We start from the raw sequence: 24825 nt of genomic DNA, 5'->3' as shown, positions 1-24825 counted from the left end.
TCCGATTATCTTATATGTCTCGATTAAACCACCTCTCAACTTTCTTCTCTCTAACGAAAACAACCTCAAATCCCTCAGCCTTTCCTCGTAAGACCTTCCCTCCATACCTGGATTAGTGGTGCTGGAAGAGCACAGCAGTTCAGGCAGCATTCAAGGAGCTTCAAAATCGACGTTTCGGGCAAAAGCCCTTCATCAGGAATAACCAGGCAACATCCTAGTAAATCTCCTCTGCACCCTTTCCAAAGCTTCCACATCCCTCTTATAATGCGGTGACCAGAACTGTACACAGTACTACACAGTACTCCAAGTGCGGCCGCATTAGAGTTTTGTACAGCTGCAGCATAACCTCATGGTTCCATTTGAGAGTAGTGGAGGCAGATATTTAAAAAGCATCTGGATGAGAACTTAAAATGCCAGGGTCTAGTAGGCTGGACCGAGTGCAGGTAAATGGGATTAGTGTCATTTGGTGTTTATTGGTTGTCATAGACATAGTGGACCAAAGGGGCTGTATGACTCCAAAAGATATCATATTGTGGTTACTGCCTCCTCAGAGTTCCTTCACATGAGCTCCCTAACCAAGTCTGATCCATTATACATCACTAAAACCAGGATTACCTATTTCCTAGCTGGGCTCTCCCACAAACTGTTCCAAAAAAACCAGCTTGTATACATTCCACAACTTCCTTTTCTTACAATCCATTACCAATGTGATTTCCCAGTTGCCTGCATATTGCATGAAGGATGTTGGTAGTTGCTTTGCAGGGAGCATACCCTGAAATGTTGGGGAATATTGGCCATGTTGAAAGCCTGAAAGAGCAAGTGGTAAGCAACGCCACTTTATGTCTTTCATCCAGTTTTTCTCTGTCAAGTAAGAGAATAGCAAGCTACATATAAATGTCACAAGGACAAGTAATAATATTTAATGCAAATAGACTTCTTGCTTCCTACAAGTTAAGATTTTTAATGCTAGATTAAAATGGTGCTGGAAATGTACGGCAGGTCAAGCAGCATCAGCAAGTGGTAAGCAACGCTACTTTATGTCTTTCATCCAGTTTTTCTCTGTCAAGTAAGAGAATAGCAAGCTACATATAAATGTCGCAAGGACAAGTAATAATATTTAATGCAAATAGACTTCTTGCTTCCTACAAGTTAAGATTTTTAATGCTAGATTAAAATGGTGCTGGAAATGTACGGCAGGTCAAGCAGCATCTGAGAAGCAAGAAAATTTGACGTTTCAGGCAAAAGCCCTTCCATCAGAAATCAGGGCTTTTTCCTGCTCCTCAGATGCTGCCTGACCTGCTGTGCTTTTCCAGCACCACTCTAATCTCGACTCTGATCTCCAGCATCTGCAGTCCTCATTTTCACCTAAGATTTTTAACGCCACCATTCAAATCTCAGGTGAAACATTAGGCCTTTCTTTTCTCTTTGAGATTCTCATTTTTTCTGAATTCACATTTTTTAAAATTATTTACCGTTGCCGATGTTGCTTAGCAGCTGGGAAAATTCAGCCCATTGTTTATACTGACAGGGTAATTGAGAGACAAGGGACGGGTGTAAGGTCATTCATATAGGATTGAGACATTTCAATAAATATTTCAGGGAATCATAGGTATCTCACAAAAGTAGTTCACACCCAACCACAGTCATGACTATCTGAGCAAGCTTTATGGGCCACATTGTTTTCTCCTGCTCAGATTTCTTATGTTTTCGTCAAAGAAATAGAAGATGTATCATTCTTCATCGTTGTTATTTTTAGTAATAATTATAGATGTCTTCAATATTTCGCACAGCAACTTAAGATCAATTTCAATGCAATGCCCACTACAGGTGAATCTAAATAAACAGTTAACAATTGTACTTCCAAAGGATGTGGTTGCATTGGAAGAGGTGCAGAGGAGATTTACCAATGGATAAAACACTTCTTGACACTTGCAGCTGTCTTTAAACTTTGTACAGTAACTTAAGAAATTAGAGATCAATTTCAATGCAATGCACTCTACAGGTGAATCAGTTATTGAAAAATCAAATTGAAAATTATTTATTTCAACATGGTAAATGTAAATCAGAAACTGCAAGTTTGAAATCATAATTTTATGTAAAATAATTTTTTCCCATTAATTTCCATCATATCCTGAGTAAATCTGTTGGCATTATTTTCCACCTTTGGCTTTCTTCCATCAACATTGCAAAGCATTTGGTTTTCCTCTTCTTCTATTTTGACATAAAGTGCAAGTATGAGTATGTAATTCAATGTAAAATGGTGTTTTGGAAACAAAGTAAAGAGAGGGAAAGAAAGATGCGAATAAGAGGGGCGGTAAGAGGGTCAAAGAAGATTTTTTAAAATTCTAACATTTAAATTCTGAGGGAATAGATTGGGGACAATATTTCATCCTCACTAACACTCAACACCGGTGCGTACTCAGCCCCCCATTGTAATCGCTGTATACCCATCATTGCATTGCCAAATACCAGACTAATGCCATTTACAAGTTTGCTGATGACACCACCCTGGTCGGTCAAATCTCAGATGGCGACGAAACAGACTACAGACAGGAGGTGGAAGACCTAGTAAAATGTGCACTGAGAACAACTTAGTTCTCAATGCCAGCCAAACCAAGGAACTCATTATTGACTTTCGGCGGGAAGTTACTCATGCACCCCTCCAAATTAACAGCACAGAGGTGGAACGAGTAGAGAGTATCAAGCTCCTGGGAGTGGTCATCAACAACAAGCTTTCTTGACATCTTCATGTGGAAACACTGGTTACAAAGGCGCAATAAAGTCTCTTCCTCAGGTAGCTGAGAAAATCTGGCATGACGGCAAATACCCTTGCAAACTTTTTAGGTGCGCCCATAGAAAGCATTCTGTCTGGATGTATCACTACCTGATATCGCAACTGTACCATTCAAGATTGGAGACAGTTACAGAGAGTGGTGAACTCGGCCCGGACAATCACAAAGGCCAACCTCCCATCTATAGAATCCATCTACCAGACCCACTGTCAAGGAAAGGCCACCAGCATTCTCAAAGATCCATCCCACTCTGGCAATGCTTTTCTACAACCTCTACCATCAGGATGAAGGTACAGACACCTGAACACATTCACCAGAGATTTTGAAACAGTTTCCACCCTACTGTTGTTAGAATACTGAATAGACTCAAACTCTTCAGAACTTGCCTGTACCTGTGTTTTTGTTTTTGCCACTGTTTACCTATTATTTACTTATCTATGCTATTTAACTATGTGATTTGCCTATATTGCTCGCAAGACAAAGCTTTTCACTGTGCCTCAGTACAGATGACAATCAATTCAATTCAGAATATTTCATATCTGTAAATTTTTAGTGCCAAAATTTTTGTTAGGCCAAAATCAAGACTTGCAACCTAATTAAATACTCAGCTTGAATTAAACAGACATGCTCTATCCCTTTATAAAAGACTTCTCCAATAGGTGGTCTGTGTTTGCTGCTTTACTTGTGAACTAGCAGTAGTAACTGCAGGAGAGAACTGTTTTTTGATTGAAACAGCAATGAATTATGCAAACATGAGAATCGACCTAAGCATCGGGAGCAGTGATAATTCTGTGGCAGCTGGGTAGAAGATAGATTGCAAGTGACAGGATGCCCACTGGACAGGTATACAAAAAAAGTCTACAATATGTAAGGCAGGTGTAGGGGAAAAGAGCTTTCAAATTGCCAAATAAGTGCAGGGGAAAGCTTAAATTCATTGTGAAGGTGCAAGGAAAAGAAGATCTAGGTTGGTGGAATGTGAGGGGCTCCCATTCAGGGAGTCAGTGAGGCAAGGCAAAGCTCCCTACTTCCCTTGCAGATGCCCATAATTAAGATTGCAAAGTGGACTTGCTCTCCTCTGAAACCATCAATGAGAGTTTGGGTGTGAGAGGGGGAGAAAGAGTGCAAAGGAGAGAACCTTACTAAGCCAGTAAGTATGTGACAGAGTGTGAGGGAGGGGATGTATGAGGGAGAAACAAGTTTGTGGTTGAGGAAGTGTAAATGAGCTAGTGAGTGTGATGTGGGAGTTGTAGGGAGAGTGTGAGAGGGCAACAAGGAAGCAGCAGTGTGAGACAGTGGAGTATGACTGAGGGAGTAAATGTGAAGGAGAGTGCAAAGATGGGAAGGTGATGGAGGGACACAGTGAGGCAGGGAGAAGCAAAATATGAGGTCAGAGAAAGATTAGGAAGGAAGTCCAAAAATGTGCATGTTAGTTGAATTGGCTGTGGTAAATTACCCTGTAGTGTCCAGGGATGTACAGGCTAGATGGTTAGGCATGGTAATTGGAAGGCCACAGGAATAGTGTGGGGGAGCTTGATCAGGGTGGGATGCTGTTTAGAGGGTCGCTGCAGATTTGATGTGCCAAATGGCCTCTTTCTGCACTATCATATATTTATTATTGTTCTAGTGTTCATTGGAAGTCTATGGGCTAAATAACATCTCATGCTTTTCCTATATTCAAATGCCAAGTACACCTTATGGAGGTACAAGACAAATTGGACAGAAACGTCCTACTTGAATGTTCAGCTAAGTGAATGCTTTTTAATTTGCTCTTCAATGGTGAGCACAGTGATTATTTAAACTGTAAACCCCAAGTGAACTTCCTCCTTTATTTTAAAACCTGGATATGTTATCTTTAATCACTTTCAGAGTCATACATCACGGAAACAGACCCTTCGGTCCAACCAGTCTTTGACAAACATAATCCCAAACTAAACCAGTCCCACCTGCCTGCTCCTGGCCCATATCCCAAGGTAAAAACAATGATTGCAGATGCTGGAAACCAGATTCTTTTTCCAGCACCACTAATCCAGAATCTGGCCCATATCCCTGCAAACCTTTCCTTTTCCAGTACTTATCCATATGTCTTTTAAACTCAAATGTGTTCTTTGTGAGGACATTGTGTGATGCTCTGAACATCAGAGCACCTTCTAACTTTCTTTTTCACCCTCTTGATTTGTGGTTGCTCGTTTCTTCCATATCCTGCAAGCAATCATGGCATCCATCATTTTATTGAAAAGTCTCAAAAGTATTTATCGAGTCATCAATAGTACTCTTATACAATTTCCAATACCCAGTTTGCTCACAAAGTTATTTTCATTTGGTATATTGGATGGGGAAAGTTGGTGAGAGAAAAGAATAGATTAATTGAATTGATGATCATTCAGAATAACTTGTAGATAGTATTTAGTTTTTGAGAATGTTGGAAGAGACACAGACAATGAACATTCAAGCTTGGAAAGATGGAGTAAAATAAAGTTGAGTAATAAAAGGCTACATAGCAATTGGGATCTTACAAGCCACTTTCTAACACCATAGTTGACAGATCTCATTTACTTGTACATGTGCACCCAACCTGTTCAACCTACTTGGATACCTTCATCCCAATAAGCTTTATGCCTTTAGTTTTGGTTATTTTTGTGTTATGGCCTAAGTGGAATAAGCTTGGACTGCATCAAATGCACAACTCCTTTAGCCATTCAGCAACAGAACAGGATGGGTGACCTCAAGTACTGTAAGACAGCAAAACTGATCCCTATTCCAGGATCACTAGAATAAACATTGGGGTTACTTTTATCCCCAGTGACCACCTGTAACATTCACTCTTACACTCATTTCAACATGTGGACTAAAATCAGTTCAATTCCCCATACTTTCACCCTGAAGCCACTTCCCTCCCATGTCTTGCTACAGTGACTGCAAACCCACCTCGATTGTGTGACCCACCTTCCATTCTCCTGACTTCATTCACTCCAAATGCCCTCACACATAACATGCACTGCTGGCCAGCTAGTTGGAATTGTAAATAATTGATTGCCTCAGGTACAGTACCCCTTCCTTTCAAAACCGTAACTGTTACCTTCTACAAATGTCAGCACACCATTTATCTATTACCTGCTAAATTGCTTGCCCATCTTAAGGACAAATGTTGTGAAATTTGAAAGTGTTCAGAAAAGAGTTACAAGGATGTTGCCAGGATTGGAGGATGTGAGCTATAGGGAGGCGCTGAACAGGCTGGGGCTGTTTTCCCTACAGCGTCAGAGGCTGAGGGGTGACCTTATAGAGGTTTACAAAATTGAGGGGCATGGATAGGGTAAATAGGCTTTTCCCTGGGTTTGGGGAGTCCAGAATTAGAGAGGCATAGGTTTAGGGTGAGAGGGGAAAGATACAAAAGAGACCTACGGGGCAACTTTTTCACACAGAGGCTGGTACATGTATGGAATGATCTGCCAGAGGATGTGGTGCAGGCTGGTACAATTGCAACATTTAAGAGGAATTTGGATGAGAATATGAATAGGAAGGGTTTGGAGGGATATGGGCCGGGTGCTGGTGGGACCAGATTGGGTTGGGATATCTGGTCGGCATGGACAGGTTAGACCGAAGGGTATTTCCATGCTGTACAACTCTATGACTCTATGATTATGACAATATCACATTATTTGCTCCATGTGTCTGCCCCTATAAAAGTACCAGAGCATCCTCTCACAAATCACAACTGATTATTCCATCTCGAACCCTGTCATTTTCTTGGAAGACTTGCTTGATGTCCAATTCTGTCCTCGTTCAACTGTCCCGATTCTCATGTGCCCTTGTTGCCTCTAATATTCCACCTCACTCTGGCTGCCCTCCCATAACGTACCCGCCTTTAACCTTGAGAGAGGTCGTTGGGACTATGGGGGATGGCAGAGAGACGACAGAACAAAATCAAATGCTCGCGAGTACGTCCAACAGTCACTTGATATGTAATCTAATCGTCAACTCCCATGTATGAATACAGTGGTTAGGAGACAGGAGAGGAAAAAGGCGAGCATTAACTAAAATGGTGGATGGAGGAGTGGAAAATGGCGGGCCCGGGGGTTGTAACGATGAAGGAAATGGATCCGATTTCCCCCAAGGCAAACATACAACTCAATGTCTCGGCCAAGTTCTTCAGTGTTCGACTGACCCACAAATATTACCCACATGAACATCTCACCATGCCGTCTCTGCAAAGAGTTTCGCCCGATCGGTGGACATTACGTTGGGGGGGGGGGGGGGGGGTGAAAAGGGGCATCTTTTTACATACAACCCGGGGGGGTTTAAGCCTTGGACAAATCTCAGCCGCATGAATGCTTCTGAATTTATTATTCCAGCCACCACACGCACCAAAGAAATAAAAACAGGGGAGTTAAAAATAAATCCAGTGCGGTGCGTTAAACCTCTCGGCGCTGAGGGAGGACAGGCCCCGAGCCGGGCGAGCGGCCTGCGCCGGGGTGTGGGAGAAGGGAAGTGGGGGGAGGGCGATGTTAAATGTCTGCAGGCTTTTGCCACTCTCCCGTCTCTGGCCTGACCGCACTTGCTTCTTCCGCATTTTCCTAGGGGTTAGGCTCTGACGTTACGTATTACGACGGCGGCGGGAGCGAGGAGCAGTCGAGTCGAGTCAGCCCCTCCTCCTCCTCCCCGCAGCCATCAAACAACAAAGCCTGATTGGCAGGGCTAGGCCCGACCCGACCCTCCAGCACTCGGCCCAGCCAGGAAAGGCTGAGCCTGGCAGCCCAGCGAGGGAGGCGAAACGTCCCGAAATCGGGCCGCCGGCGGCCGGTTTGACTCACCAGGTAAGGGCAGGGTAGTCAAGTCTCCGGATGTGGGGCCGCTTCACCGGCGGCAGGCGGCCCACGGCCGCTCGCGCTGCAGCTCGCGGACGGCCGTTTGGAACAGTGGCGGTTGGTAGGCCGCGAGGAGGCCGCACTTAGGCCACGAGGGTTTCTCCCACCCCCCTCCCCCCTTCAATCGGGTTGAGCGTTGAGGCCTCGCTAGAGAACTGGACGCGAATTTTGTTTCTCCCTCACCCCCGCCCAAAGAAAACCATTTAGGAAAGAAAACGAGACTGAAGTGCAGGGTGGCGACCAGCCTGCCTTTCCCTTTGTTTTCGATGAAAATGTCGCCGAGAAGGAGCTGCAGCAAAGGCGCATTGTGCGGCCGATGGCAGAGACAAAATGTCGGCTGGGGGCAGGGTTGGAGGAAGGCGTCCGGCGCCATCTTGGTGGTGAGTGGTTTTCTTTTTCCCCTCAGTGAGGGGCAGCATGGAGCCTGTTCCAACCCCCACCTCCTCCAACTGGCTCCTGAGTCACCTTTGTTTTCCCTCCCCTCCCCACCTTCTGCGAGAGGAGCGGAACTCGCGGCCCGGTCACTTCGAAGGAACGTAGTTTTTTTGAAAAAATAAATTCCCGCGCCTTCGTTGCGATGGAATTTTAAATTCTGCAGATGCATTTTCCGATGCTGTGGTGTTTTTATTACCCCACTCGGGAGGCGGCGGCGAGCTGGTTCCTGCGCTGCCCGCCATTTCCATTATGAATATCGTCATCACCAGATGGGCACTGCGGCAGCTTGCTTGCTTTCCCGCTCACTCATCTCTGCACCGCTTTATTAACCCCGGCAAAGTCAGCCTATTTGTTTTTCTCCCTTTTACAATCCTGTGCTCCCTCCCATACCGTGGACTTCCAAGCAATAATTTCACCCATCTCAAAACATTTCTGAATACTTTTTGTGGCAATTCTTTTCAGGACAAATAAATGTAGCTTTTTGCTCTGAACATTATTCGGGTGTGAAACATTCAGACAAATTTGGATTTCAGACTGGGTGGGGTTATTATTTTTAACGGTCGATGCATTTAATAGTAATGCATGCTTTTCGTCTTTGAAATACAGTTTCTGGCGGGATGGGGGAACTAGCTCGTCCATCTGAAAACACTCAATGACTGGTGCAACGAAAAGTTAGCCCTTGCCTAATTATTTTTTACAGTCAGAACGCTCTTTTAAGCTTTTTATTTCTATCTCAAAAGCCACTTTTAAAGCTATAGATTGAAACACATAAGGACTAAGGGTTGGCAGCTCCGAAATGATCCTAATTTTGTTGTTCCTCATTCCCTTCCATGTCATGAGTTACAGCTATCTCGAGGATGTTACTTGCATTCTCCCCAGGGCAGGCTGATATAAAATGCCCGTTCATTTGTCATCTCCATATTTTCCATTATGATTTCCCCAGACTAACTTTCTATAGGTCTAATGCTCATTTTGTTGACTGATTTATTTTCAAATACCTCTGAAACACTTGCTATTTGTATATTTCTAGCTAACTTTTGCTTATAGTTGAATTTTCCCTGATTAATCTTTTGAATCACTTTTTGCATGTTTTAATAGTCTTTCCAATCTTTTGACCTGCTAATCACCTTTGCTCAACGCTATTCATTTTTGTTAAGTTTGATACTTTTATTAGTACCTGCAACCTCCTTGTGGAAAAATATAATTGGCTTTTTACCGTAAAACCCTGAATATATAAGCCTTGTGTTGTTTCTCCAGTGAGGCTTGTGTTGAAACAGTTTGTTGTGTACGTTACATAGAAAAGGTCCTGAGCTTTCTGGGTGGGGGGTATAGTCAGTGATCACAGGTTGGAGGGAATAAAGCTGTTAACTACAGGCTGTCCTCACTTTACGAACATTCATCTTCCAAATGTGCATATCAACAAAAGAGCTCCCATATTAATAATTTTCAAGATCCAACATGTAAACATCTTCTACTTAGGAACAACTATTTTACGGCACATTTTGCATGCTTGCATACAAACTAACTTACAAGTGTACTCAAGAATGAAACTAATTCATAACCTGATGATAGTCCGTATTTTAAAAATTGCTATAGATTGTCACATGTTCACTACTCTTGGTTGTTTCTTTCCAAATAGACATTTCGATGAAAAGGTTCATTACTCTTTGTAATGCCCTACCGAACATTAACAGATGGACAATAGAAATCTCTCAAACATGATTTCTCTTATACTGATTTGGTCTATCTTAGATAAAAACTTAATTTGCTTCTCAATGATTTTGTACATTAATATTTTAGATATTTTCTATTTCATAGATTTGTCCACAGTGTGGAAAACAGGTTCTTTAGCCCAACAAGTCCGCACTGATCCTCCGAAGAGTATCCCACCCAAACCCATTCCCCTACCCTATTACTCTACATTTCCCCCTGACTAATGCGCCTAACCTACATATCCCTGAACGCTATGGGTAATTTAGCATAGCCAATTCACCTAATCTGCACATTTTTGGATTGTAGGAGGAAACTGGAGCACCCAAAGGAAACCCACACAGACACAGAGAACGTGCAAACTCCACACAGACAGTTATCCAAGGCTGCAATTGAACCCGTGTCTCTGCCGCTGTAAGGCAGCAGTGCTAACCACTAAGCCACTGTACCGCCCTGTTCAGAAATGAACATTAGGGGCAAGTGGGACTTGAACCCAGCTCTTCTCTCTTGAGAGATACATTTATTCAAGAGCTCTTATGATAGTATTCTAACCTACAGCCATGAATGTCAAAATCAAGTTAGCCAGTAGTGTGGCATTTACACATCATCCTTATCTATTGGGTGATAATATCTTGCCAACCCAGCCATTTCTTGACAACATATGTTTCATGTTAAATGCAAAATTATCTGTGGAGGGTCGAAATTGAAAACTTCTCTGAATACTCTGTCTTTTGTAGTCCTCTTTCAGAAGCGTAAAATGCTTGGTATATGTGTACAATATTCATTTAAATTTATTTGAACAAAGGAGTTATATATGGGAAGCAGACTAAATGGATGTGTTGCAGTAGATGTGTTGATATACCTCCTATGTGTAAAATTCTGGGTTTTTTTCCATGAAGAGGGGGCCTTTTTGTCACTACACTGTAATTAGTTAACTTTAATACGCCCAATTTTATTACAAAAACTGAAGTTACAGAATAAATTGACTGCTTCTTTGGAGGCCTCAATGTTTTTTGATAAAACCCTAAAACAAATTAAATAGTTTTAATTTAAACAGTTAATGCTAAAAAGTTATTTCAGTGGCAGTGAGTGCATTATTAATTTATAATATCAAACAGGAGCTGTGGTTTCCTGAAAATTAACTGAAGAATGTGATGGTAGATTGGAGGCATTGTTCAAGCTTCCTTTACTGCCTCTTGCTGTTTTGGATGGTGGTGCATCTGATGGAGCCTGTGCATTTGATGGGCTATCAGTTTGTACTTAACAACAATCCTTTCCAAAGGAAAGAACTGGAAGCGCTGTGTTAAAAATGCACAATGTTCAATCTGTGAATGCACAACCTATTTTTAGTATTTTATTTCATTTTCAGCTGTTCAGTTCTGCCATCCCCACCCCACATAGCTGTTGGCATTTCATAAAACTGCTACACTCTCATTGGGGAGAAATGGGAGTGTGTCAGTCTGCTAGTGGAGTTGTCCAGTATAAGGTTTTTGCCTGTTCTGAAGGCTTTGATACTGTTAATGAAATAAAAAAACAGAAACACATTGGAAATACTCAGGCCAAACTGTGGAGAGGGAAGCAGGGTTAATATTTCATCAGAACTGGGGAAAACGTTGAAGATGTTCCAGCAAGCACAGAGGCGGGAACAATAGAGAGGGGAGGGGTAGATAGAGAACAAAATAGAAGGCCAGTGATAGGAAGACAAGTAATTTAATTACAAAAAAGTTAATGGTGCAAGAGAAAAGGTAATGGGACGAGAAAATGTAGTTTCTAGAAGAGATATGAATGATAGAATCATGACAGCTGTTGTCTGGAATTAAAAAGAACAAAATTGGTGCAGAAGTTATCAAAATCTAGTATACTCTAAAGTTCTTGATTAAAAGGTCTGTGCAACTTCACTGTAATACTGCAGGAGTCTGAGGACAAAGAGGTCAGAGTGGAAATGTGAAGAATTTTGCAGTTGTGATGCTTTCACTAAATGTTGTTCCATGGGCAGCAGTTGCCCTATATTAGCTTATCAAAGTAGAAGTGATTAACTTCAGTCAATCAAAATTATGCCCTGGTCATTGAGTGCTTCTGAGAATGTTTATTTTTTAACATGACGCATTATGGCAGTTTTACATACCTTGTATTGCCTTCGCTGATATCAGTACAAACTGAGACCCACTCCTGGAAATATCCTGTGGTTAAGAGACCAATCCATAAGTCATCAGTGTGGAATATGGGCTCAGTACGGAGCATGTTCAGTGTGAGGGTGACTTTGTCTGGGCGAGAGAGATGTCAAGTATATCTGGCACAAAAGTAGAAATTGCTGGAAAAGCTCAACAGGCCTGGCAGCATTTCTGAAGATAAATCAGAGTTAATGTTTTGGGTCGAGCAACCCTTCCTCAGAAGTATATTGGGGAATTTGTTTTGAAATTGGAATTTGGTGCAGAGGGGTAAATAGCACTTTAAGTAAGGTTTACAGCAAATACAGTAAGTCTACAGAGTGAGAAGTGAGTGGGAGAGGATGAAAGGCATAGATCAGAGGCCTACTTGCAATGAGTGACATCATGAACCACAAAGTGGCAAAAATGCAGGTAACATAGTTAATTGGCAAGTAAGATTGGTGAGTATTTCTAGCCTTAAAGTAAATGTATCTTCTGTTTGTGGTTAAGTTCGTTGTGATTTCAAACACCCCTCCCTTTTTTTTCTTGAAAGTACCTTGTTAAACAAAATAATGCTGGTGTAAAGATAATTGCAATAAAGTGTAAGGAACAGGGATACTAGAAGAATTAAGTTTTGTAAAATATCATGGTGATGCAGTGGGAGTTACAGGACAAGGCAGGAACACCTCAATTTGATCCAGGGCAAACATACCTAAACACATCCGAGTTGAGGAGCTGGAATCCAAGCTGAAGGCGCTTAAGTCACACCAGGGAAGGAGAAAGTAACTTGGACACTATGTTTTAGAAATGCCCCTCAGACTAGGTAATTCAAATGTAGTCAATGATCAGAGATAACAAAATGTGTTTGTAGGTGAGGCAGATATGGAATCACAGGGCTATTATTCGAAGAGCCTTGAACTTTGCACTCATTCAGCAGTTAGGAGGTGTTACAAGTTATGTGGATGGAAGTTTTGACTGCCTGGAGAACGAGCAAACTGACCACAGAACATTGAAGGTAATAATTTCAAGATTACAACATGAGCCACAGGCAAACTAGCATAGAGTAAATGAAATCAAGAAGTTAAATAAGTCTGGGGAATAATAAATCTGCAGAAATAAATATTCGGGGGTACATGACTGAAAGGACAAGCAGGATGGAAAGGTAGTGGGGTAACTTTGCTAGTAAGAGATGGAATTTGTGCAAAGCAAGAAATTATCTTGGAAGATATTGAATCCACATGAATGGGTGTAAGAAATAACAAAGGGAAGAAGATCTGTAGGCATGCTAATAGTGGCTATACTGTGAGACATGGAATAAATTAGCAAATAATGAGGGTATGTTTTTAAAAAAACTATATTAATTATGTCGATCAAATTGAAAAAATTAGCCAGGAGGAAGAATTCATAGTGTATTTTGGACACATTCAGTGAACAGTGTACAATGGATCCAGACAAGGTCTGGTTGTTTTGGATTTCATAATGCGTAATAAGGCAGATTTAATAACTAATCTCAAAGTAAAACTGGCCATAATATATTATAATCTAGGATTCAGTTTAAGAGCGAGACACCTTGGTTAGAAGCAACCTAAACAAACTTAAATGAGCATAATTACCAAGGAACAAGGGCGGAAGTGAACTGGGAAAAGAGTTTGGCAGGAAATAAGGTTGAGGAACAGTAGTAGATGTTCAAGAAAATGGTTCATGACTTGCACCAAACATATATCCCAGTGAGGAAGAAGGATTCTAAGAAGGAGATAGACTGACTGCTTACCCAAGGAACTCAAGGATAGTATTAAATTGAGGGAAAAATATATGCAATGTGGCAAAGATTAATGATAAGCCAGAGGATTGGAAATTTTCAAAAACCTTTAAAGATGATTTTTCTGAAAAGAGGTGGAATAAATTTTGAGGGTCAGCTAGCATGTAATATAAAAATGGACAATAAAAGCTTCTTTAAAGATATAAAAAGAAAGTGAGAGGCTAAAATGAATATAGGCCTCTTGGAGAATTAAGCTAGGGAAACCATAGTGGGGAACCAGGAAATGTGAAGAAGAAGAATATATATTTTGCATCAGACAGTGACAGCTTAAATAATCAGGGCAAAGGGTAGAAGGAGCAGAATAAATACAATTCCCAACCCGAGAGGAAAAAAAGCTTAGAACTAATGAGCTTAAAGACCAATAAGACCCCTGGATCTAATGGGTTGCATCCTAGAAAGTTAGACAAAATAGCTACAGAGATAGTGGATATGCTAATTTTCCAAAAATTTTGGATTCTGGAGAAGTCTCAGTAGATTGGAAAACTGTCAATGTAACATCTTAATTTAAAAAGGAAGAAAGGCATGAATAGGAAAGTTAGCTTAACCTTTGTCATTAGGAAAATAAGTATTATAAAGGATGTAATAGCACAGGATTTGGAAACGTATAATATAATCAAGCATAGTCATGTCATCATGATGGGAAAATCAAATCTGACAATTTATGAAATTTCTTCAAAATAGTAAAAAGTAGGATAGATAATGGAAAACCAAATAGTAGATTTCCTAATATTACTTGATAAAATACTGCGCACAAAGCTTTCTATTAAGACAGGAGCTCATGATATATTAGCATAGACAGTTGACTAACCAACTAAAGAAGGCAGAGTTGGGAAAAGTGGGGTGCTTTGGAGATTGCAATCTGCAACTTCCACAAGTGCAATAGGGATCAGTGCTCATCCACAATTTTTTATAATATATATATATTTTGGATGAGGTAAGTTGCTGTACTATTTCCAAGTTTACAGGTGACAGAAAATTAGGTGGGAAGGCAAGTGGTGAGGATGACACAGGGTTTGCAAAGTGATTTAGACAAATTCAGCAGATGGGCAAAACTACATAGAACATTTGTAGGAAACTGTGATATTAAGCACTTTGACATAAAGAATAGAGGATCTAAATTTTATTTAAATGGGGAAATATGGAGAAAAGGTGCAGCAATGAGGGAATTGGGGGGTTCTTGTACATGAAACATGTAAAAACCAAGATAAAGAGAATGTTGGTTATTATTTCAAAGGAGAAAGTGAGGACTGCAGATGCTGGAGATCAGAGTTGAAAATGTGTTGCTGGAAAAGCGCAGCAGGTCAGGCAGCATCCAAGGAGCAGGAGAATCGACGTTTCCTGAAGAAGGGCTTATGCCCGAAACGTTGATTCTCCTGTTCCTTGGATGCTGCCTGACCTGCTGTGCTTTTCCAGCAACACATTTTCAGCTATTATTTCAAAGGGAACAGTGTATCAAACTAGCAAAGCCTTAAGTCAAACAAGGTACCAGATAGATGGCACCTGGAATACTATGAACAATTTTGATTCCTTTATCTAAGGAAAGATATACTTGCATTGGAGACAGTCCAGAGGAGGCTCACTAGGTTGATCGTAGGGAAATTTTCTTATGAGGAGAGGTTGAGTCAGTTATGCTTGTACTCATTACAGTTTAGTGGAATGAAAGTTAACCTTAATGAAACAAATACAATTGCTAAGGAGCTTGATGTGGAAGAGAAGACAGAAGTTGTTTCCTGTTGTGGGAGAGTCTGGAACCAGAGACCATAACATCATAGAGTCATAGAGATGTACAGCACAGAAACAGAGTCCATGCCAACCAGGAATCCCAACCCAATCTAGTCCCACCTGCCAGCATCCGACCCATATCCCTCAAAACCTTTCCTATTCATATACCCATCTAAATGCCACCACTTCCTCTGGCAGCTCATTCCATACACATACCACCCTCTGTGTGAAAACGTTGCCCCATAGGTCTCTTTTATATCTTTCCCCTCTCACCCTAAACCTATGCCCTCTAGTTCTGGACTCCCACACCCCAGGGAAGACTTTGCCCATTTACCCTATCCATGTCCCTCATGATTTTGTAAACCTCTATAAGGTCACCCCTCAGCCTCTGACGCTCCAGGGAGAACAGCCCCAGCCTGTTCAGCCTCTCCCTATAGCTTAAATCCTCAACCCTGGCAACATCCTTGTAAATCTTTTCTGAACTCTTTCACATTTCATAATTTTTATGGACTTCTGTCAAGTCTCCCCTCAGGCCCTGCCACTCCAGAGAAAATGATCCCGACGTTTTCTAGCCTCTCCCTATAACTCATACCCTCTAATCCAGGCAGCATCCTGGTAAACCTCTTCTGCTGACGCTCCAGGGAGAACAGCCCCAGCCTGTTCAGCCTCTCCCTATAGCTTAAATCCTCCAACCCTGGCAACATCCTTGTAAATCTTTTCTGAACCCTTTCAAGTTTCACAACATCTTTCCGATAGGAAGGAGACCAGAATTGCATGCAATATTCTAACAGTGGTCTAATCAGTGTCCTATACGGCTGCAACATGTCCTCCCAATCCTGTATTCAATACTCTAACCAAGAGATTGCCTGGAGATGGAGTTGAGGATCGTCAGATCAGCAATGGTCTTATTGAATGGTTAAGTAAACTTGATGGGTTGAATGGCCTGCTCCTACTCCTATCTCTCACTGACTTATGATAAGTTGGAAAAGAGATTACTCAGAGTTTCACTATTAGGCAGTAGATATCATAATTGAGGTATTCCATGTAAACTGTGTTTGGCTGAGCAGATTAAATGGAGAAGTCTTTTTTTAAATCAAGGAATCTTGGATTGTTGATGAGATAATGGAAGAAAATTGTTTTTCAAAACCTCTTGAGCATTGCACTAGAACATAGAACTGTACAACACAGAAACAGGCCCTTTGGCCCATGATATTGTGTGACCATGACGCCAAATTAAACTAACCCTATCGTATATGCCCTCACCACCACCCCTGGCAGTGCATTCCACTCTCCTGCAACTGTGTTTTTAAAAAAAAGCTTGACCCTTGTTTGTTTGAACTTGCCTCCCGCACCTTAAATACATGCTCCCTAGTTTTAGACGTAGAACATTACAGCACAGTACAGACCCTTCGGCCCTCGATGTTTCGCCACCCTGTGGAACTAATCTGAAGCCCATCTAATCTACACTATTCCATTCTCGTCCGTATGCCTATCCAATGACCATTTAAATGTCCACAAAGTTGACAACTCTGCAACTGTTACAGGCAGTGCATTCCACATCCCTTCTACTCTGACATCTGTTCTATATCTATTTCCCCTCAATTTGAAGCTATGCACCTTCTTGCTATTTATCACCAGACATTTCAACTGTAGGTAAAAGATTCTGAATGTCATCCCTGTCTACACATTTCATAATTTTTATGGACTTCTGTCAAGTCTCCCCTCAGGCCCTGCTACTCCAGAGAAAATGATCCCGACGTTTTCTAGCCTCTCCCTATAACTCATACCCTCTAATCCAGGCAGCATCCTGGTAAACCTCTTCTGCACCCTCTCCAAAGCCTCCATCACCTTCCTGTGATGTGGTGACCAGATTGTATGCAATACTCTTAAGTGTGGCCTAACAGGTGTTTTTTGTTTCCAGTATTGTTATTTGAGAAACTGTCTTGTCGACAGAGCATGTGTTTCTGTGTTCACGACAGCACGACCTTTCATGTTTTGTGCACTGTGAAGTACAAGGAATTGATATGCCAATTATTAAAGTAAATCCTCCATCGGGCCCATCCATGTCTGATTACAGCAACCATCACTTTTTATTCCAATAATGAGGTTTTTCCTATTTCTCACATATTTGAGTTATGTATTTTGTTTCGGAATTGTTTTTCTTGCGATGGATTAAGATATTTATATGACCTATCAAGTTGACCCTGGAGCAATATGCCACCTCTTCTCACCTCCTCAGCAATCAACATGGAACTGTACAGCATTGGAATGGGCCACAATGTTGTGCCGAATGTGACACCAAATTAAACTAATTCCTTCTGCCGCGTTTGGTCGATAACCCCCCATTTCTTGCATATTCATGCGCTTATCTAAAAGTCTCTTAAATGCCCCTATCATATTTGCAGTGTTTCCACACTCCTACAACTCTGAGTAAAAAGAAACTTGCCCTCACATCTGCTTTGAACGTACTCCCCTCACCTTAAATGCATGCCCCCTAGTGTTAGACATTTCAACTCTGGGGGAAAAAAGATTCAGACTGTCAACCATATCCATGCATCTCATAATTTTATAGACTTCTATCAAGCCTTCCCTCAATCTCTGCTGCTCCAGAGAAAACAACCTGAATTTTTCTTGCCTCTTCTTATAGTTCATACCCTTTTAATCGAGGCAGCATCCTGGTAAACCTCTTCTGCGCACTCTCCAAAGCTCCCACATCTTTTCTGGTGACCAAAATTGAACACAGTACTCTACCTATGGCCTAACCAAAGTTTTATAAAGCCACAACATGACTCTTGTACTCAGTTCCCTAACAATAAAGGCAAACGTGCCATATGTCTTCTTCACTATACCTACTTGTGTTCCCGGTTTCAGGGAGCTATGGAGTTGAACCCTAACATCAGTCTGTACATCAATGCTGTTCAGGGTCCTGCCACTAACTATATACTTTTTCTTAATATTTGATCTCCTAAAATTCAGCACCTCACATTTACAAAAGCTCCATCTGCCGTTTTTCCGCCCACATCTACAACTGATCTATATCCCGCTGTATCCTTTGACAAGCTTCTACACTATACATAACTCTACAGATCTTTGTATCATCTGCAAACTTACTAACCCATCCATCTATATTTTAATCCAAGTCACTTATATATATATATTACAAACAGTAGATGTCCCAGTACGGATCCCTGCAAAACACCCCTAGTCACAGATCTCCAGCCTGAAAAACAACGTTCCATCGCTATCCTCTGCCTTCTATGGGCAAGCTAATTCTGAATCTACGCACCCAAGACACCGTGGATCCTAGGCATCTTAATTTGGACGAGCCGACCATGAAGGACCTTGTTATAAGCCTTACTAAAATCCATGTAGACAACATCCACTGCTCTACCCTCATTAATCACCTTTGTCACCTCTTCAAAAAATTCAGTCAAGTTAATAAGACTATGACCTGCCCTGATTGGTCTTAATTAGGCCATGCTTTTTCAAAAACATGTAAACTCCATCCTAAAAAATTCTTTCCAATAGCTTTACAACTATTTCCCAGCTTGAATATGGAATGACGTTAGCTACTCGCCAGTCCTCCCAGACCCCTCCAGCGGCTAATGAGAATACAGAGATCTTGGTCCAGGCTCTAGCAATCTCCTTTTCAATAACTTGGGGTAGATACTGTTTGGAGAAAGTGAGAACTGCAGATGCTGGAGAGTCAGAGTTGAAAAGTGTGGCACTGTAAAAGCACAGCAGGTCAGGCAGCATCCAAGGAGCAGGAGAATCAACGTTTCAGATATAAGCCCTTTGTCAGGAATGTGAGGTCATGGGAATGGGTCTGAGAGATAAATAGGAGTGGGCGGACCTTCCAACCACATGGCATCAATGTCGATTTCACACCTCCCCTCGCCCACCTCCTCTTGCACCCAACCCTCCAACTCAGCACTGCCCTACTTGAACTGTCCTACCTGTCCATCTTTTCTTCCCACCTATCTGCTCCACCCTCCGCTCCGACCTATCACCATCACCCTCACCTGCATCTACCTATCATTTTCCCAGCTACCTTTTCCCCCCAGCCCCACTGCCGATGCCTATTTATCTCTCAGCCCCACCCCCACATTTCTGATGGGCTCATGTCCAAAGCGTCAATTCGCTTGCTTCTCGGATGCTGCCTGACCTGCTGCACTTTTCCCGCACCACACTTTTCTACTGTAAATACCATTGGGCCCTGGGGACATATCCACCATAATGCCCTTCAAAACACCCAATACTCCAAAAAAGGTTCTTGACCTCAAAAAAAAAAGTTAAGTGGTGGACAAGAAAGTCTATGGGTGAACTTCACAACTTGCCACAAATTCAGACCCTTAATTGGTCAAATAACAGGCATTTAAGGACATCAACTTGAAACCAGCCTGATTGCAGATGAGAAATGTGGCTGGTTATCTGATGGGAAAACCGGTGTGTCTCCTGGCTAGGTTTAGGGGGTGGAGGGTTCCTCCATTTAGCCCAATCTGGGAGCAAATCAGCCAGCAAGTGGCAATAAGGAGTGGCTGTTGAGAGTGCAACCCTGGCCCTCTCCTTTTAAGCCCACCCCCCCCCAACCCTGCCTATCAATACAACCTCATATTAAAATATACATTTTTATAAATCCTTACTATGGCAACTGAGTATCTCAAACTGTAAAGAAGCTGCACTTACAAGATCACAAGTAAGTCAGGTAAGGGTGCATAAAATAGAAATTTGTGAAGTGTCTCACCAGTTTACAACATTTAAAGAGTAGTATTTGCAAGCTTGGGTGATTGTTGGTCAATGCTTTATTTATTTGGTTGATGTTGGCAGCAGATTCACATTTATTAGGCATTTAGTTGGCAAGTGGGCTTTTACCTGAATAAAAGTACAGGCTTTCTTATACATTCTGACAGCATGTGAATAATCTAGTTGTCTGCAATAATAGAATCCATAGAGTGCAGAAAGAGGCCATTTGGCCCATGGGGTCTTCACCAATCCTTTGAGCATTTAACCCACAGAAGTGCCACCACCATATCCCCATAATCGCACATTTTCCCTGACTCATCCAACTAGCCTGCACTTCCTTGGACACTCTGGGGAAATTTACTATGGCCAATGCACCTAACCTGCACATCTTTGGACTGTGGGAGGCCCAGAGACCAGAGGGAAATCCTCACAGCTACGGGGAGAGCTTGCAAACTCCACACAGATTCACGTCCAAGTCTGGAATTGAATTTGATTCCCTGGCAGCGTGAGGCAGAAGCTGAGCTACCATGCTGCCCTCTCAATTATCAATGAGGAAAAAGTAAAGAGTTTGATACATACTTTTAATATCTTCATTGCTAATGGTTGGCTAATTATGGGGTTAAGAATACACAAGTGTTGTGCAATTTTGATTAAGGACACTGAGCACATAAAGCAAGAGTCAGGTCCCTACCTCTAGGCCTTAAGATCTGAGTTGAAGTCCCTGCTGTCACAGAGGTATGTTGTAACATATCCAAATAGCCTAATTATTTTTAATTTTTCTGCTTTTTGTGGTGTAGTGGAAGTGTTCTCCCTCCAAGTGGAAAGTCCAGAATCAGGTGCCATCTGGTATGGAAATATGTCTAAATGGGTTGATTAAAAATACGTTTTCTTGCCCACTAGCATAGCTGAGTGGTCTAAGGTACAGGGTTACGGTTCTAATTTATATCGAGTAAGAGTTTCGCATTCCACCATTGCCAAAGTGTCCAATGCTTCATGTTTAGACTTCCAGTGATAGACTAGAGATAGGAACACTATGAGATCTGAATCAACTCCCACCTTAAGATGTAATGGCCAAGGAGGTATGTCATAATACATTCAAGCAGTTTGAATAGAAAAGTCTTTTATAAAAAGTGACTAACAAACAAAGAGTGCATCCATTTAGCACTCAGAGGAATGGAGTGCTTTTGAACCAATTAAGTATATTTTGTTGACGCATAGGTAGGAAACAGTGGGAGACAATTACTACATCTTTTCAGTTCCACTCTATTTTCAGGAGAACAACAGTCACTATCTGATCAAGGTTCATGTCGAGATGTCACTTTGTAATAAAAATGGACATTTCTTGGAAAGCTCACCAGACCTGGTGGCATCTGTGAAGAACAATCAAAGTTAACATTTTGGGTCCAGTGACCCTTCCTAGCAACTTCAGGATTCTGAGGAAGGGCCACCGGACCAAAAACGTCAACTTTGATTTGCTAGCAACTTCTGTTTTTATTTCTGATTTACAGCACCTGCAATTCTTAGTTTTTATTTAGTATTACTTTGTAATGTTATGAAGAATGTCCAGTTCAGTCTTTCATTTTCCTCTGATGAAACCTCTATTACATGGGAACACTAAATTCATAGATTTTGAAAGATGAAAGTATATGGCAAAATTGAATTGGACTTTATTTTCTTCTAACAGGTGACTCCTTCATTTATCTATGCCTGGATAAGCGTGCCACAGCCAGTGATCTAGTTCTCTACCCACTGAAGAAATGTTCTTAATGGTAGGTAATTCAAGTATGCATGGCTTGTGTAGAGGAACCTCTATTATCCGGCATTCAATTATCTGAATATCGGATTATTTGGCAAGATTGCAAGGTCCCGATCCTCGGCTAAACTATGTTATCCGGCATTCAGTTATCTGGAATTCAATTAACTAAACAAAATACTGCTTACCCATGGCCTTTGGATAATCGAGATTTCTCTAAACATCTAAAAAAAAATCACTGAAAACTGGCACCTCAAGACTGCTTGTAGTTTTAAAATAATCCAGAGTAGATTTCAGATTGAAGATTATCTCAGGGTAACGCTCAACAATTAGCTATTGCCTCAATAGCATTTTGCTTTTACTCTCTTTGAAAAAGTGACAAGTCATTGCTTGTTCAGAAATTTATTGAAGTGAACATTTAGTATTATCCTATTTAAAGCTTTTATTTCTTTTAATGTCTCTGATATTATCATGAAAAATATTCCAAGGTCAGCAGAAATTTTGCTAAGTGTGTAGGTCATATAGATTGCTACATAGTCATTAAAATAGCATAGTCAAAAAAACTGTACATTGCACCAGTTTTTGCAATCTGCCAAATTCAGATACAGTGTACCCTGAATAAATCTGTTCTAGCAATACATTTTAATATTCTATGGTCATTAATATTTAATTATTTGAAATTTCTGGTAGTTTAAAGATGGTAAGAAATTTATATGTAGTTTTTGTTTAATAGCCTCCAAGCAAGTCTATAGCATTTAACTTGCATTAACATTACCACTGCTTTGTATGTCATGATTCAAATTATGAATAAAGCCCAGTAGCTAATTGAGCCTTTGGGATTGATCCCCATTGATCGTAAACTTCTTTTATCCTATCTGTGAAAGGATATTGTGAGAAACAAATCATATTTGTATGCAAGTCATGATTGACTCCTTAAAGATTCTTGGTTCCTTTAACAGATTTAGCAGTGATTAATGAAATTTGTAGACCATGGATGAAGATGTAGGAAGGCTTGAACTGCAGCAACAGGAGCCCAAGGTGATATTTGATAACACAGGTAATCGAAACCCCATTTTGTATTATGAATGGTATAATTTGGATTTTCAGTGGCAAGATTACTTTGGCCATTAGGACACAGATAACTGCTCCACTTCTTTCAAATATCCATATCCAGATTTGCATTTTTCAGATACAGTTCTCAAACCTGTTTAGAATTAATTACATTGCTTCCTCTTCAATCAAAGGATATAACTTAAGAGTTTGCATTTGAGAATGTCTCAACCTGAAAATTGACACTTTTTTTCATTTCCTCTTCACCAATCATTGTGCATTTCTATTAGAATATTCAGAAACAAATTCTTAATAGGCAACAAAGGAATACTCATGATCAGTTCAGTTACATGTGCTAAAAGTAACCAGTAACAATGTTAACCATAATGTAAGATAACAAGAATAAGAAAAAAATACTTGTTTGAGAAGGAAAAGTGATCTTTTGTCTGGGAATTCTTCTTTGAGGTTGTTTGTTCAGAAGTCTGCAAAGATCTTTCTTTCTCTTAGAAATACAGTTCCTTGACTTTAGTTTTGACTTTCAAAACCTTTTTTTTTGTTTAACTACTCATTTTAAGAAAACAAGGGCCGAACTAGATCTCTTTCCTTATCAAAAACAATAGAAAGAAACCAGGTAATCTGCACACGAAAAATTAGCTGTTTCTTTAATTGATTTCTTGCATCATATGTAATTGGTTGGTGTATCCGCTTGGAGTAAGATTTCAATCGCAGTGTGCTAATTTTTGTCACCAGAAATCTATCTGTAAATATAACTTTTCTCAGAACTTCATCTGTCATTTTAATGTAGACTTGACATTGCATCCCAGAAATATTGAAGACTTGACAAGCGAGCGCTTGTCATTTTCATAGAGCTGAAATCCATGATAAATATGGAAACAGTCGAGTTGATGTGCGATCAAAATCGCCAGAGTGCAAAAAGAGGCCATTCAACCCATTGTGTCTGCATTTGCCCTCTGAATAAGCATTATGACTTAGTGCCAATTGACCCTGCATATTGTTTCAGTTAAAATAATAATCTAATGGCATCTTTCAAGCCTCAATTGAATCTGCCTCCACCAAAACTCCAGGTAGTATGTTCCACATTCTCATCTTTTCTCGCAAATCTTTTTTAACCTTTGCTTTCTCTTTATCTATCTTGTTATAAGTTGAAACAGTTTCTCCCGATCTCGTCTGTCTAGACCCCTCAATTTTGAACACTTCTATCAAATCTCATCGGATATGTGGAACAGTCCATCTTCCACAGCTATACTGGCACCACCCCCCACCTTTTCCTCCGCTACATCGATGACTGTATCGGTGCTACCTCATGCTCCCACGAGGAGGTTGAACAGTTCATCCACTTTACTAACACCTTCCACCCTGACCTCAAATTTACCTGGACCATCTCAGACTCCTCCCTCCCCTTCCTAGACCTCTCCATTTCTATCTCGGACGACCGACTCAACACGACGTTTACTATAAACCGACTGACTCCCACAGCTACCTAGATTACACCTCCTCCCACTCTGCCTCCTGTAAAAAGGCCATCCCATATTCCCAATTCCTTCACCTCCGCCGCATCTGCTCCCAGGAGGACCAATTCCAATACCGAACAATCCAGATGGCCTCATCCTTCAAAGACCGCAATTTCCCCTCAGACTTGGTTGACGATGCTCTCCACCGCATCTCCTCCACTTCCTGCTCCCCCGCCCTTGAATCCCACCCCTCCAATCGTCACCAGGACAGAACCTCACTGGTCCTCACCTACCACCTCACCAACCTCCAGATACATTGT

General features: G+C 41.2%; 1 protein-coding gene and 1 long non-coding RNA gene across 4 annotated transcripts in view; one reads left to right on the top strand and one right to left on the bottom strand.

The window, feature by feature from the left end:
- Nucleotides 1-2022: 2022 nt before the first annotated feature.
- On the bottom strand, nt 2023-7704 carry LOC122555090. The gene is made up of 2 exons (XR_006313156.1): nt 7601-7704; nt 2023-2211 (listed from the first exon to the last, which is right to left on the bottom strand). It is a non-coding gene; the product is annotated as an uncharacterized LOC122555090 (long non-coding RNA).
- The window catches only part of LOC122555088 (zinc finger X-chromosomal protein-like), a 51652-nt gene continuing 34323 nt past the window's right edge, over nt 7497-24825 (top strand). For 2 of the 3 annotated variants that reach the window (XM_043700764.1, XM_043700762.1), the window contains exons 1-3: nt 7497-7603; nt 21915-21999; nt 22943-23040. In XM_043700764.1, coding sequence (XP_043556699.1) covers nt 22974-23040 — 67 coding nt within the window. In that variant the 5' untranslated portion in view covers nt 7497-7603; nt 21915-21999; nt 22943-22973. Of the gene's footprint in view, nt 7604-7792; nt 8035-21914; nt 22000-22942; nt 23041-24825 lie in introns of those variants that run through there. The other variant, XM_043700763.1, reaches the window with a different exon arrangement.

This window comes from Chiloscyllium plagiosum, chromosome 12 (assembly GCF_004010195.1).
Source record: "Chiloscyllium plagiosum isolate BGI_BamShark_2017 chromosome 12, ASM401019v2, whole genome shotgun sequence".
Taxonomy (NCBI): domain Eukaryota; kingdom Metazoa; phylum Chordata; class Chondrichthyes; order Orectolobiformes; family Hemiscylliidae; genus Chiloscyllium; species Chiloscyllium plagiosum.
This window is presented reverse-complemented; position numbering and strand designations above follow the sequence as displayed.